The sequence below is a fragment of the Tubulanus polymorphus genome, chromosome 11 (genome assembly GCF_964204645.1).
Source record: "Tubulanus polymorphus chromosome 11, tnTubPoly1.2, whole genome shotgun sequence".
In the NCBI taxonomy this organism is placed as follows: Eukaryota; Metazoa; Nemertea; class Palaeonemertea; order Tubulaniformes; family Tubulanidae; genus Tubulanus; species Tubulanus polymorphus.
Window position 1 is genome coordinate 12,037,598 of NC_134035.1, and position 14,974 is coordinate 12,052,571.

The 14,974-nt window shown below is 37.5% G+C and overlaps 2 protein-coding genes across 5 annotated transcripts; one reads left to right on the plus strand and one right to left on the minus strand.

Annotated features, from left to right (window-relative positions):
- Nucleotides 1–365: 365 nt before the first annotated feature.
- LOC141913121 (tRNA wybutosine-synthesizing protein 2 homolog) lies at nt 366–7,314 on the minus strand. The gene is made up of 6 exons (XM_074804577.1): nt 7,186–7,314; nt 6,589–7,004; nt 4,323–4,473; nt 3,408–3,517; nt 1,700–1,857; nt 366–1,340 (listed from the first exon to the last, which is right to left on the minus strand). Exons 1-6 carry the CDS (start codon nt 7,236–7,238, stop codon nt 960–962), a joined length of 1,269 nt encoding a protein of 422 aa, XP_074660678.1. The 5' UTR covers nt 7,239–7,314; the 3' UTR covers nt 366–959.
- Nucleotides 7,315–7,728: 414 nt separating this feature from the next.
- Nucleotides 7,729–14,122, plus strand: LOC141912536 (serine/arginine-rich splicing factor 7-like). Of its 4 annotated transcripts, XM_074803795.1 has the most exons (7): nt 7,729–7,802; nt 8,311–8,608; nt 9,058–9,231; nt 11,415–11,513; nt 11,967–12,002; nt 12,095–12,119; nt 13,062–14,122. In XM_074803795.1, the coding sequence occupies exons 2-6, from the start codon at nt 8,328–8,330 to the stop codon at nt 12,117–12,119; spliced, it is 615 nt and encodes a 204-aa protein (XP_074659896.1). In that variant the 5' UTR covers nt 7,729–7,802; nt 8,311–8,327; the 3' UTR covers nt 13,062–14,122. The 4 variants fall into 4 exon arrangements, with proteins under 4 accessions (XP_074659896.1, XP_074659892.1, XP_074659895.1 ...); XM_074803791.1 differs by lacking the exon at nt 12,095–12,119; XM_074803794.1 differs by lacking the exon at nt 12,095–12,119 and having other exon boundaries at nt 9,070–9,231.
- The last annotated feature ends 852 nt before the right edge of the window (nt 14,123–14,974 follow it).

Below are 14,974 nucleotides of genomic sequence, written 5' to 3' on the forward strand. Positions count from 1 at the left end.
TCTCGGGACAGAGTTCTAGGTAGTAGACATTCTGTGGCTCAACTTCCCCCACAATATGCTGTTGGTGGAGTGAGTTATCGTCAAGAGGGTTGTCTCTTACAACTATGCCAAATTCTTCAGCCCTCATTCAACAATGGGTGTGATCTGGAATGCGAAGGTACTTCTATCTGTTCCAAGTTTAGGGAGAGATATTTACATTTACTGATTGTCATATTCGATGATAGTAGTTCATATTCACTTGACACATATTTCCATATCTCTGTACATACATATATATATATAGAGAGAGAGAGAGTGAGAGCAAATAAATATCCCATTATCAGCAGAAACATAAAAACAAAATGATCTACAATAAAACAGTAGTTTTTATTTATTCATACCTAATAAATACAGAATTGCTACAGCTTACACTCTGTTTACCTCAGGCCCCAGAAAAAATATTACAATCTCACTCCAATTCATTATGATAACAACCAATCGTCTCTCCAGATGCCCCCGAAATTCGTGTGTACCTTTGAAAGAATTTATTGGTCCTTCGAGATCAGTGACATACGAGCAATTATCTCAAGATAAGTTTGTCCACTGTCCTTATTAGACAAAGTCCATCAGTTCAATGTTTTAAGAAGAATTTAAAACATAATTTTTCAAGAACATTTATTCAATTAATCTTAGTCACCTGTCTAGCTTAATATTCATTCTTCAACATCCAGTTCCACAGTTGCGAGTTAAGATTTGACTCTGGAGTTCAAACATTGAAAATGAACTGATTCTAACTCTGAGTTAACTCTAACTCATTACTGTGGAACTGGATCCAAGTATTTTAAATTACTATTTAATCAGCTCAATATGTTTAAATGTTAATTATTATAATTGTAAAGCGCGCCGATCACAATCTGTAGGAGTGCACTGTATAAGGAAAATAGATTATCATTATTACCCGGTAACGTTATATTACTGTATCACGTTGGGCGACATTCTAAATCTAAAACTAAATGATCAACATGTGGAGCGTATGATTTCACATGCTCTATGTGTAAAACGTTTGTGTTCCATTCGGTTTTATGTAGCGATTCTAACATATGTTTAATCACAGATGCTGTTCGTAACGCCCACTGAGTCCATATTCGAGAAACCTCTGATTTCTTATCGTCGGATTTAGATATTTTTTGTTCGGTATCTAATTCAGAATCGTGGTTAGAAGGTTTAGACGCGACGTTCTGATGAACGTGAAGAATTCCTCCGGATTTTCTTTTTAACAAGCGACAAGCGACCGGCCAACCATCTTCCGAACTCGGTATCAATCCTAGATTAACGCGATCGGCTATATCGATCAAATCGATCTGTAAAATTCATCAGAAAACGATCAGAACCATTTGGAAATGGAGAATTCAATTTTCGGTATGTCCACTTTCCATCCATTTACACAAATCCCATGAGTTTTCCCTGATTTTTCCATGTTATAACACAAAATTCTCTGAGTCAATCAGAGATATTCCTAGGTTTAAAATGTTACGATTCATTCATTTTTCATTAGATGTATTGATCAAGAACACATAGTCAATAGCATCATCCAAATAATAAATAGTTTTCTAGGTTTTTGGCAAAATTAGTGAAATTCCTAGAATTCCCCCCTGACCTTTCTGATTGCCCGAGTTTTGCAGGTCAATGGCCACCCTGATTTTCAGGGGGAAGAGCTTACCGTTCGGTTGTCGCCTTCGTGAATCTGACAACGATTCGCGACTTTATTCAAAGTCAGATTTCTCTTCAGGGCAGCGACAGCATCGGGATTCCATTCACAAGCGTGAACGAAACTAGCACCGGCGTGAACTAGATAGGGCAACGTGAAATAACCAATACCTGCAAAATAAAAGTTAAATGATGTTCAAATGCTATTCGACGTTGTATCAATATCTACTTCGCTGACAGTTTGCTCTAAAATACAATCATATCATTCATTCCTGTCCTCCTTTCACTTTCCATTTCATTTGTCTAATTATCAAAATTCTTTTTTATTGTTCCTCTGTGGGGTGTATAGTTTTCTCATTGGGTACACCGCCGATAATCACGATAGGTAGAACACAATATCCGTGTTGACGCGATGAGGAGAGTATTCCACAATGATAATAAAAAGTCCGAAAATGAAACTTTGAGATAGTAGTTTATTTCAACGTTTCGACTATATCCTAATAGTCATCTTCAGGAATAAGAATTCATTATTCCTGAAGATGACTATTAGGATATAGTCGAAACGTTGAAATAAACTACTATCTCGAAGTTTCATTTTCGGACTTTTTATTATCATTGTGGGATACTCTCCTCACCGCCGATAATGGCTTTCCATAATCCCTGTCATCAAAAATACATCAAGAGGACTCTTTATGTATTTTTGCTGTCATGTATGTATGTAATAGGGCCTATAAATTATCTATGGATATAACGAAAACTTGTATGTCACTTGTATATCACTTATTAGTACCAAATTAAATAATGGCTTTTCTCCGCATAATTCCCTTCTTTCTAAGTATATTACTTCATGCCTTGCCAAACACTAATTATTTACTCACTCACCAATTTACTCAATTAACCTGTCCTCCTCTGTATATATACCCCTGTTTTAAGTCTATTTCTCACACCTGACGATGATCTCTAGGGTGAGATCGAAACGTCGTGTCTTTTAAATATTTTAGATTTAATAAATAAATTCTGGTTTTTAAATTCTTTTAATCTGTAAATAGTGGGATTTTATCTTATTATCCGTTCACCACGTTAGAGTGTGGTCATCGTTCTATCGAAAACTTGTATGATTTTCGAATAAATGACAAAATTCATTCTTATCATTATTATTATTATCATATACACAGATTCAAAGATTTGATCCTTTCAAAATTGAAATCACTTAGACGTCAGTGTTTCAGTCATTCTAATGGGACAGTAGTAAGAAGCTACACAAATCACATTTCTTTATGTAATATTTGTATTCAGTAATAGAAATAAAGTGGACAATTTTCTCGGCTTAGATCTATGGTTGTTTTGTTAGGTTTATTGAGGAGAGAATCCCACAATGATAATAAAATGTCCGAAAAAGAAACTTCGAGATAGTAGTTTATTTCAACGTTTCGACTATATCCTAATAGTCATCTTCAGGAATAATGAGATACTACTGAAGATGACTATTAGGATATAGTCGAAACATTGAAATAAACTACTATCTCGAAGTTTCTTTTTCGGACTTTTTATTATCATTGTGGGATTCTCTCCTCATCGCGTCAACACGGATATAGTGTTCTACCAATCGTGGTTAGGTTTATTGTATTACTGTCGGGACAACTACTAGTTTATTGTTAATGCCGACAACAACTACCGGTAACTGTTACAACTTCGCTATAAATCAATGGAAATATTTTTACCGGCGTAAAGATCGACGACAGTTTCTCCGGAACACGGGAAAGACGAGACTCTTAGTTTCTCAGTGATATTCCCTGAACTAAACATACACTTTGTCACATCATAACAGTACCTGAATCAAGAGAAAACAAAGCATTTTCAGCTCGAATCATCGGGTTTCAATTCAATGAGTTTTTACGTTGATAGAAATTTTTTAGAGATCATGACGTCAGATATGACGATTCATCGATGATCACAAACTTTTATTTTTATTTTTATTTTTATTTTTAATTTTCACAAATTTTTATCCCAAATAGGACGATTTTCATAATTTCATACTTGACGAACTATCGGTTAGGCTAAAAGAATTTGATACCTCGTTTCCGATTACTGGTGAGCTTAAAACTTGACCCACCTATCTACCCTGTACACCGATTTCTTTAAAATCATGATCAAACTTACAATAACAGACCCGGCAGTGATAGAAATGGACTGATTACAAATCTTATTGCAGTTAACAAAATGACCCGGCCGATTAGGGAGAAACAAGGCATCATTTTCATTCTAGCTTATAACAAACAGATTTTCAAGTTTATTGTAACAACATTGAACCATTGTACTTCAAAATGAAACAAATTACGATTATTCACGAAATCATCAATTTTCAAACAAGAGCTGGAAGTGTATGTTTCGGAAAGGTGAATCGAGGTTATGAAGTTCAATTTTTTTTTTTAAACAAAATAAATCTTATCTATGAAGTGATTCTGCCGGCAGTGAGTCAACACCGCACGTCTCAGTAGTTCCGTGTAAACAACTTAGATTAATTCTGTCTAGTCAAACAAGTTCTATTCACACATTCTATGAAGGTTCCAGTATTTTCGCTATATCTTTCATAGATTGATCAAATGATTTAAAAAAAAAGAAATAAAAGGCTATACTTAATACGATTGTCTGTGTGTTGGACCCAGCTATCTTCACCGTAAACTAGTTTAACTTGTGGCGTTCTGAACCCGTCGGTGCTTACTACTGATTTCAATGCGATTTTAGTTACGTTCAACACTTTACAAATTGTCTTCCACAATTCATCACCTGTAGTAATAGAAATATCAATACACATTTCAAATATTATTTCAGACTTCCACCATTCCACTTAGGACGCTGATAGATCTATTTTTCGGGATTTTCAGGACATCATTTGCCTGGTGGTCTGAAATATTTATATCCGGAAACTTCAAGTTTATTCGATAGTGAACAAGATTTTCTTGGATTTCACACAACCACTCGTAGGCTACAAAATTCATGCATCAAAAACAATCTAAGAAGCGTTCACGTGTATTCCGTCCAAAAACTTCGTCACAGACATTTAAGCCGGCCCGCTAGCAAAACGGAAACACCCAATTTCCGTGACTGTAGCGATCTGGACAGCTGGATACTTTCGGAGCCACCCTATGAAATAAATTCAATTAAAACTTATTCATCTAGAAATATATTGCGGGTTGAGGTCTATGACAATTATTTTGATTCGTAAAGTGCACCAAACCAAAACATAGTACGCTTCACGCTTGTCATTTAATCATATTTAAACCTAGCCCTTCGGTCTGAAGACAAAAATTATCAAAAGTTACTTTCACTTTCACTCTCAAAAAGTGTGTCCTAACTCAGTAAAATATCGGCAAGAATTCTTGAGCGTCAAACATTCCATATTATATTCAATATCGTATTTAAAGAATTCAGATTCAATGTTCTGAAAAAGAGTGCAAAACGAAGGCAAACCCTGGCTAGCGAGAATGGGCCGCAGGAGGTGATGGATATTTAAAATTATGCAAGTGACCCGGCAACCATGTGGTTATTGGGTCAGTTACTGGTCGTCAGAGAGGTAGCTCCCGTAGAGCCGCGCCGGAGTATATGTAGGTCAAAGCTACCAGGTGCGTCAGTTACTGGTCGTCAGAGAGGTAGCTCCCGTAGAGCCGCGCCGGAGTATATGTAGGTCAAAGCTACCAGGTAGTGAAAAGCATTCGTCAATACGCCGTATATACGACGTAATCAGTCAACGAGTGAGAACTTCATCCGTCCCGATTCAGAGTCTATCATTGCAACAGCAACATGGAATTCAAAGTTTTCGCCGTCGTTTTAGTGATGTTCATTTGCGTCGTAAATGCGCAATTATTCAACGACGACAAAAACCCGCTATCGAAATTCAACCAGATGAAAGACGATGTCGAAGACGCGATCGACGACACAAAATGGCACGTGAAATCGATGATCAATCACATCACAGGCGACGACTCCCAATCGAAACTCAGTCACGACCTCGAAACAACGGGACGAAAGATATCGAGATGGATGAAGCGTCATCAAATCGTGTTAGGAGCGTCTGGAGGCACAGTTCTGGTACTGATAGTCCTCGCGTTGATTTGTAGAGCCGCTTGTGGTCGCCGGCGACGCCCGATTCCAATCGATCGCCAGATTTTGATTCGAGCTTAGAGAGAAATCTCAAACGGTACGGAATGAAGGAGGCGTCGAATGGAATCCATTAGCTATCTATCATGGACTTTATTCTATATAATACATGAACGCTTTATATTTTTTTTATATTTAACTTGGACGAAACTTCCGTGTTTCTAAATCTAGGTGCTTTCACAGATAATTTCTATCACATTCATAAATGTTCGGATTAATCGATGAATAATGAGCCTCGTTTTAAATCAGAAATGTAAAACGTTTTAAATCAGAAATGTAAAACTTTGATTCTTTCTGTAATTGGATGTCAATAATTGAAAAAATCAATAGTTTAAAATTTGCACTTTTATCTTAAACTCCATGCTTGTAATAGATATACAAATTTGTATAGCAAAAGTAACTAATATTTTTTTAAAGTGTGCCCTGTTATCAAAATGAACATTTTTAACGTCAAGCAGCTTACTTACTATAACTGAAAATAAATTCTTTGTTATAAGATATTGAATGTTGATTTCAATATTTCGGTTTAGCCATCCATTCCTGATGCGTACACAACCTTGGGGGAATTTTGAATTATTCATGTTTGTGTAAACAATAGTGCAGACAGGATTTTATTCGACAAGTTTGTTTTTCCCAGGATAGGATTAGCTCCCTGGGTTGTTACGAAGCTGATGAGAGGGGATAGGTTTTAATGGGGTACCGACTACTTGGACATTATAAGAATAGAATTCAATTGTTACTTGCCGAACTCTTTCCAGATACTTTCTTGTAGATATTTCTCATCGATCAAAGCCAAATTACCGCGAACTTCCCAATTACGCGGTACATCTCGTTTCAGCTTTTCCACATCAATTTCATTACTTTTTTCGATATTTTTACCATTTGACATAATTGTAGTCACTGATGAAATCAATTCAAGAAGGGCGGTTTCTAATTGTTTTAGCGTGTTCTTATTTCTTGATTGTTTAGAAACCGGTAATTCAACGTTGACTATTTCGTAATGCTTTCCTTCGATACTGATACCGGTTTGCTTGAGTAATGAAGTGTCGCCATCTGTCCTCATCGGCGGAATACACGGAACTGCTACCGTGTCGACGCAGTCATTAAATTTGCCAATCGTTCGTTTCTCGTCAAACAATCCATTTTCGGTTAAGGAAATCCTGAATAAAATGCACATAATCGAATCCAAATTAGCAAAATAAAAAGAGTGTCAACGAAAGAAACAACACAAGGCCAATCTGTCTCTGACCATCCATCCACCTCCAGATCTGTTGTGACGTAAAAAGAACAAACAAACTCCCTCGGCCTCAAACGAGGAACTTGTTAGGCAAAGAATCTTACCGAATACTTTGTGCGAGCTGTTTTGTAGTGATAACAGCTGGACCGGTTTCCATTTTACCACTGTTTCTGATGTTCTAAGTACTACATCTATTCTTATACGAGGGGAAACATTTAAAAAATCTGAAAATCAAAACACTATGGGCAACGACCTTCAGTTCGCGGTGAAAGAAATGGATATGAGTGCTACGAAAGAGACTATAGGGTGCCGACTGTAGCGTCTAAAACTGTAACTTTAACAGTGCTTATTCCGAAACGGCGAAAGTTGGTTAATTAAAAGGGTTATCGGTTTTGATGTAGATATTATGTCAAAAAGCTCTCTTGAGGCTTAATTCAACGAAAATTGAGTAGATTTGTACTTTTAGATTTGAGATTTTGAGTTAACGCTTAATACCCTAACCGAGTGCGGATTGCCATTTTTGTAATTACGAATGAACATAGGCCTATTTTCATGCTTTTTCTACCATTTCTATTCTATATCTGTGTTCGTGATTCTTTTCTGTGAGATATACTTGAAATTTTGAAATTATCATCAGTGGGTTTGTGGCGGTAAATAGTTCAGACACGCGCTCTCTCTTTGTCGGCCATTTTATTTTATACAGCGCATTAGCGAACGACAGGTCAGTGTTTTATTCGTCATTTTCTCTCATTTTAACTCTCTATCTACTGATTTTACATGTTTAAACATCGTATAACATTTCATAGTATCATTTAAACCTCTTTATGTCTAAAATTGCATTCCTTTTCAATGTTATTTCTCGATTTTAAATTGGAGGTTTCTCTATTCAATTTTTGACTGACTCGGCGACACGGCCGGTTCCCGTTCCGCTCGACTCAGCCAGTTGAGGTGGCCCGCTCTTAGTTGTGTAAGACTGTTACAGTTAGTTTTGCTTATTGGAACTATTAGTAATAAAGTAGGGTCTTGTGACTCAAAAAACTGCAGTCTTTTTATCCTCCTTGAAGTTAAGACTGACAACATTAACAAAAAAAGGGCAATAAATCAGGGTTACCATTAGGCAGTTTTAATCTGTGGTAACTGCAGTTATTCCTAGAACACATAAGAATTTTTGAAAAGAATGATTTTTGGTTAATATTGATAATGAATGCAGTTTTATTTGTTTGTTTCAGATTCAAATAACTCAATAATGTCTCGTTACGGAAGCAGCAGTGGTGGAGGCGGTGGCGGAGGAGGAGGCGGCGGTGATAGGGACCGCGGCCGGGACCGTCGAGACGCCGGTAACCTAGCGTGTAAAGTATACGTCGGTGATTTACCGCGAGACGCGTCGGAGAAAGATGTCGAACACGCGTTCAGTTATTACGGTACGTTGAGGAGCGTGTGGGTCGCCAGGAATCCACCCGGTTTCGCGTTCGTAGAATTCGAGGATAGCAGAGACGCCGAGGACGCAGTAAGAGGGTTAGACGGACGGTGAGTTAAACAATGGACGATTGATTGACTGGAGTCCTTTCGACTCTTTAACTCCTAAAAAAACTCTTTAATGCAAAATGTTTTTAATGTTGCTTAAAACTTCTGTTGCAAAACTCCTTCATTTTTGAGAAATAGTCAATTAAAAATCGTTTATCTAATTTGTAAGATTGCGCCCAATAGTTGGAACCAGGAATTTTTACATCCACTTTTAAACGGCTACAATATAACATAACATAGACGTTTGCTTACAAAACCACAGAATGCCGATATCGGAGTAATCAGATTCTCCAAGGTCTGATTACCGAGAAAAACCATATTGATTAAGATAGAGTGGAGATGAAAGAGATGCAGACACTTCCTCGAAATTTGAAATTTTCTCCTTTAAAACTCCTGGAATGACTGATCTATAGAGATCGTATTAAAATTCATATATTCTGAATTATTTGCAGAACGTTGAACAGCAGTTTCAGCGACAGTCGGATTCGCGTTGAACATTCGACCGGTAAAGTGCGTCCGAAACCGTGGATGAGACGCGGAGCTCCGCGATCGAGACGAGCGTTCAACCCGGACGACCGGTGCTACGAGTGCGGCGAACGAGGACACTACGCCTACGATTGTCGACAGTAAGATCACTTTAAATTAATCAATCGATTTCTTATTAATTCCGTGTTGATAATAATAGTTATAACGAGTTGCTTCTTTGCTAATTTATTCAGAACGTGTTGAGATTTGAGATTCTCTGATCGTTTCATGAAGATTTTTACTTCGATTTTCTGATTTGAATGTTATTATATTATTATTTACACAAGAATTGCACCTCAGTTGATAAGAGAGAGAGAGACAGATATGAAAACAGTTATTTAGAAAGCTTCGTAATAACAACTAAAGCCGTTCTAACAATTTTCGATTAATGAAACGTTTTTAAAACTTAAGCTTTTTAGTTTATTCGTACGTCTTATCAATAAAATGAACCACCAAGTTCACATTATCATTCCTTGAAATGGGGGGGGAAGTATCTCGATATTCCCTAAATGTGACCAATTCGAGAAATGTCACTTATGTATGAAACATTTTTTCCAGTTCTCTTACAATCCTAAATCTTGTAAATGTCGAATTATGATTAATGACTGATTTCATTAGTTGCGTTTGTTTTGGAGACTCAGTCATTTGATTGTATCAGGATTTTACTGAGTACCGGTAATCCAGCTCAGCCGATCTTCAGTCAAAACAGCGATATTGTTTTACTGTTTGATTCGGTCAAGTCATCGTAGTTGAAAAATACTTCAGAACTTTGTGTGACAACCTAGCAATTATCAATTGAGTCTCCCAAACGAATACAACTACATTATGGAAATATTTAAATGCATTTCTGAACTTCTGGCAAAATTTCATATAAAATAGTAAAATGTTAAAACCTTGATCCTAATTAAATATTGAAGGGTTGTTAATTATGGAAAAAAAGAAGATTTTTGGTGGTTTTAGAAAAACTGATTTAAAATCTGTTATTTATTTATACATGCTTTGCAGAGTTTATCTACAAAGAATGATTGAAGTGATATAAGAATTCAGTCTTCTCTCCTCATCCCATACATACAGTCTCGTCGCTGTACGATCGTTAGATACGATAATCGCCAACATTTCCACGCGCGGCCGGCCGCGTTGTTGCGTCGTCGTCGTGGAAACGTTGACTCGCGATCTCTGCACACATTGTTGAACCGACGATGCGCTGCAGGACAAAACGTAGTTACTCTTCACAAACGTCGGTCGTCTCAACGCACAACAACACACCGTATCGCCATCCAATTATTGATTACGACCCTAGCAACCGATTATACACCACGTCAAGCGTCATCGTCGTCGTTACCTAGCAACCCCGGTAGTGATAACGATCAACGTTGCGCCTAGCAACCGAGTTTATACGAGTTGTAGTAATAAAGCGTGCGTGTGTGTGACCTTGTGTACATCTCTTCATGTGTTACAACTGTGCAACTTCAACAATACAATCTCATCTTATCTGCAAAAATTGAGTAAGTGAATTTAAAAAAAATGAATTCCGATTTGGACGGTGTGTTTTAAAAACTTCTAGGGTAACGGTAAATGATACAGTGTTTGTAGTTTGATTTCTTGGGTCGCAATTAAAGGTTTAATATTCACAGCCTTGCACAATGGCATTGATCAATGTTTTTGTTCTGTGTATTATTATTGACCCCTCTGGGCCCGAGCTCGAGATGTAGCCATGGCTCCAGAAATTGCATTCTCCCTCGGCCGGGGTTCGAGACGCCGGTCACGGCGCAAAACTGCGTCTGATTTACCTAAGTGTGCAGGTACATGCGCAGTTCGGATGATGTCATTATTAACCAATCAGAAATGGAATTCTGGGCAATTATGCAACGAGCAGTTTGATTGGCGCCACCTGTGCATATATCTGCGCTCGAGGGAAAATCAGGTAGGGGTGTGTGCCGTGTCTGTGTCTCGCGATATCATCAGTATTGGAATCCCTGTCGAGGGCGGGTGCGATAATTGCAGTGTGAAGTCGACAATTGATGATTGAAAATTGTATTTCTGAAGAATTTCTTTTTCCTCTTTGAAACAGTAGCGGCAGCAAGTGTTTACAGTTAGCACACAGATTAGAGTTCGAATCAAACTAAACCTCTATTTATTTGATTTTCTCAATGTTTTATATAGGTGTCGAAAAAACCTGTGATCCGTCAAATAAACAAAAAAAAATGTGGCAAATATTTCGATTGCATGATTTCGATGTTTCGAATCGATATTTCATCGTTATATTTCGTCGGATATTTTTCAGCTCGGGACGATCGAGACGATCTAGGTCGCGTGAAGGAGGAAGCAGGAGAAGTGGCGGAAGAAGGAGCTATTCACGAAGCCGTAGCAGAAGTTATAGCAGGTATGAATATTGTCGACTAACGGGGAACGGGTCAACAGTAGTGCAAAAATGGTCTAAAGTCTTAGAACTCATCGGATTGGCTGTAGAACAAACTGGGTTTTACATATTAGAAAAATTGAGAAATTGAGGAATTCTGGTTTTAATTTTGCCAGCAGGGGATTCTGTTCTGACTCCTTTTGAAAAATCAGGAAATTCTATCGTTATTTTGGTATCTTGTTGTTCTTGCTTTGTTATGGCTGGCATAAACGCAAATAGATTAAGAGAAACGGCCTCCACTGAGAAATCTTATGAAATAAGATTGAATTAAGGTGGTGAATATTTGTGAAGGATCGGGGAATTGAGTACCACTGAAAGATGGTCTCAAATCTAAGATGTGTAACTTTGTGCCCTGAGATGAAGGTATTGCAAAAATTGCCTTAATTGAAATCATATATTTTGTTCTTAAATTTACAGATCACCGAAAAGATCGAAGAGAAGCAGATCAGGAAGGTAAATATTGATTATTTCTCATGAACGAGGCGTAAATGTCTTTTTTGGCGAGTTTGAGTTGAGTTGTATTTCTTGATTTCTCTTCATTTCAGTCCCGCGAACGGAACTAAAGATTAGGTACTACATTTAGATAACGATGATAGTATCAGTGCTTCGTGCTTCATGTATTTATTTCATACTCGTTTGCTTTCGATATAGACTTGAGTTAAAACCATTTTAGTGTTTGGTGTTCATTCCCACGCAGCCCCTAGAAATAGGGATTATACTTCTGCACCATTGAACTCCTAAAATAGTATTGCATGTGTCCCACTTGCATTTAGTTCTTGTTCTTTAGTCATTTTGAAACTATATCGACCAACCACCAAATTTTTTTTCACCAGTGTTGAGGTTTCATCTAGACTGTGAAAACGGTCTCTAACGTTAACAACTGAGTTGCTGTAAAACAAGTTTAGTTTTTCTCTTATTGCCCCAAATCCTAATTTCGTATGTTTGGCAATATACAGAAAGTGATGTGCCCCTTCATTAACCGAATACACAGCTTTAGATTGTATTGTTTGATCGTCAAATAATTCAGAACTGTGTAACTGCGTCCAATTAGACGGGTTTCGATTGAATATATACCGGGTTACAAACTCTACTGGTTGTTTCTATCAGGTTTACAAGTTATCCTATTTCGGTAGGGTGTACCCTCGTCGAAACAAATGCGCGGCCAGACTAATCGAAACCTGCCTTAGTATTGTGAATTCCTGTTTTATATTCCAGTAGTACTTAAGTATTTAATTTCTGTTCTCCTCGTGTTCGAGATCATTCGTGAAGTGGAAGACAGTGTTGAAGCGTTTATGCAGTCAAACTCAAAGTCGTCATCACATTCCTTAAGTCCTAATTTTTATGGACGCTCAATTTGTACTTCTAATTCGATTTACCAAGACAACAATGTAATAAGATACTTGAAACTAGGACGACTTCGGCGTGTTAACGCTTTCGTGAATGGTCCCGGTAGATCGTTGGGTAATCATTTTATCCTTTAATCAATTTTCTCGACGATCTTCTATTTTTCAGCCAACATAGCCATCACAGCCATCACAATCACAGCCCAGCTCACAACGGAAACCATCAGAACTAAAAGAGGGTCGGGAGAGCTTCGAGAACTGTCGTAGACAACTGCATTCCTTCTCCCGGATAATCATCATTGACTCTCTTCATCCGTGTGTGTTCTCTTTCCATTTTATTTTACTACTGAAATATCCCCCCTCCCTCCCCCCCAAGTTATCCCATCATGAATAAAAAAAGTAATCGTGTACATTTTTATACCCGGTAAAAAGAGTTGCTATCGAAAAGGTTTGTTAACGAAAATAATGCCGTTTTCGATCAAAATGTATTCCAGACCTCTTGTGGATAGTAAATGATTTTGAACAGTTCGTAAAACAAGCTGAAACAATAAGAAACTGAATTTCATTTTATCTTGTATTATCGAATGTTTGTTTGTGTATATTATTAGTAGAATTCATCATTGTTTAATTGTGTAAAAGACATGTACATTAACTACGACTACTGAAACTGCATTTCATCCTGCTTCAACGGCGAGTCAAACCCGGTTAGTCTTTAGTTTTTTTGATCATCCACTCTTTCATTCCTTCTGATTATAGCTGTTTAGTTTTGCAGGGTCCCTACGACTCCTTGATTCCTCAAACAAACTCACTCAAAACGAAAATGCTTTTCGTTGTGCTTGAAACTCCTTATAAAGTTTGAAACCTTCAATTTTGAGATACCTGCCATTTAGAAATCAACCCAATTATGCACTTCCTTATTTTAGAAACTAAGTTAAGTTAGTGTAAATGATTGAAAATTGTTTTTAAACCACCCGTCCGAAAATTACCAGTGAACCAAGATGAACAGTACCGATTTAATAGGAGTCTACAGTAAATGAAAATTCCTTATTAATCAAGAATGACTGATGTGTAGGGACTCTGATTTTGGTTTAATGATAGTTACGATCTATTTTATCATATCAAACGCCGGGTTTCTCGTTGTCGTCGTTGATTTTAAACTTCATCGTTGTCATTCGCACTCGCTCGCTGTATGTCTTATTATTTGTACCATTATTTTGAGTGTCCAATAAAAACGGATTTTATAAAATATTCAAACTGCGCTATTTAAGTGATTTCATCTGATGTTTGGGTATGATATTCATTGTAGCAAGTGCTGAAAAGTGCTCACTTTTAATAAAGCCCTGCTACATTTACAGCCATAATGTTGCAGCAGTGGAAGACTGACCCCGACCAATGGAATTCTGATGTACCCTGATGATTAACCCCAGTAGAGACTACTTGTTTCCATGGCCCCTCCATTCTGGATCCACACTCGCATCATTATTCTTGTTGAAGGTCCATTCACTGAATTGGCCACCTATAGTCTCGCACAACAAGTTTATACTCTAGACTGGTTTGAATCCGATTCTGCAGTGCTCTAGGATAAATTTGGTTCAACAGTCCGTTAGGATAAATTTTTTTCAACGGTCCATCGATTGAAACTGACTCCAAGCAGTTGATGCTGAACTAGAAGATATATGGTAATCATGTGGCGTCAATAGATCGAATCCGGTCATTAATACTGATTTAGAGTAGAGCTGAATGGTCGATGATGAGACTGTACTGGCGACACAATCATTCATGAGTCTGGGAAACTTGAGACTTGATTGCGTCATCGACTCAGATTCTGATAAGAGATGCAGGGATCGCGCAGAACGGAATAAGATTGGTTGGATGGGGGAGTCTATATGATTAGGCCCACAGGTATTTAAGAACTATGTTCGATTCCCTTTTCCTTCGAAATAATTTAACATTCGATATTTGTTCTCATTCGGGATCGGGTTGATTGTTGTTGGGAAATTTCCAATTATATGCCATGACGCCATCTATTGGAATTTCGCTGAACTGACCAGATTGCTCTCACTGACTACTGCTCTTAGTCAA

Bases quoted from the DNA above. Each gene is read 5' to 3' on its own strand.
- LOC141912536 (XM_074803791.1), top strand. From the start codon at position 8,328: ATGTCTCGTTACGGAAGCAGCAGTGGTGGAGGCGGTGGCGGAGGAGGA. The intron at 8,609-9,057 runs GTGAGTTAAACA...AATTATTTGCAG, and splicing joins GTAAGAGGGTTAGACGGACG to AACGTTGAACAGCAGTTTCA. The intron at 12,003-13,061 runs GTAAATATTGAT...TCTATTTTTCAG, and splicing joins AAGAGAAGCAGATCAGGAAG to CCAACATAGCCATCACAGCC.
- LOC141913121 (XM_074804577.1), bottom strand. From the start codon at position 7,238: ATGGAAACCGGTCCAGCTGTTATCACTACAAAACAGCTCGCACAAAGT. The intron at 1,858-3,407 runs GTAAAAATATTT...TTTATTTTGCAG, and splicing joins TGTCGTCGATCTTTACGCCG to GTATTGGTTATTTCACGTTG. The intron at 1,341-1,699 runs GTAAGCTCTTCC...TGAATTTTACAG, and splicing joins ACGAAGGCGACAACCGAACG to ATCGATTTGATCGATATAGC.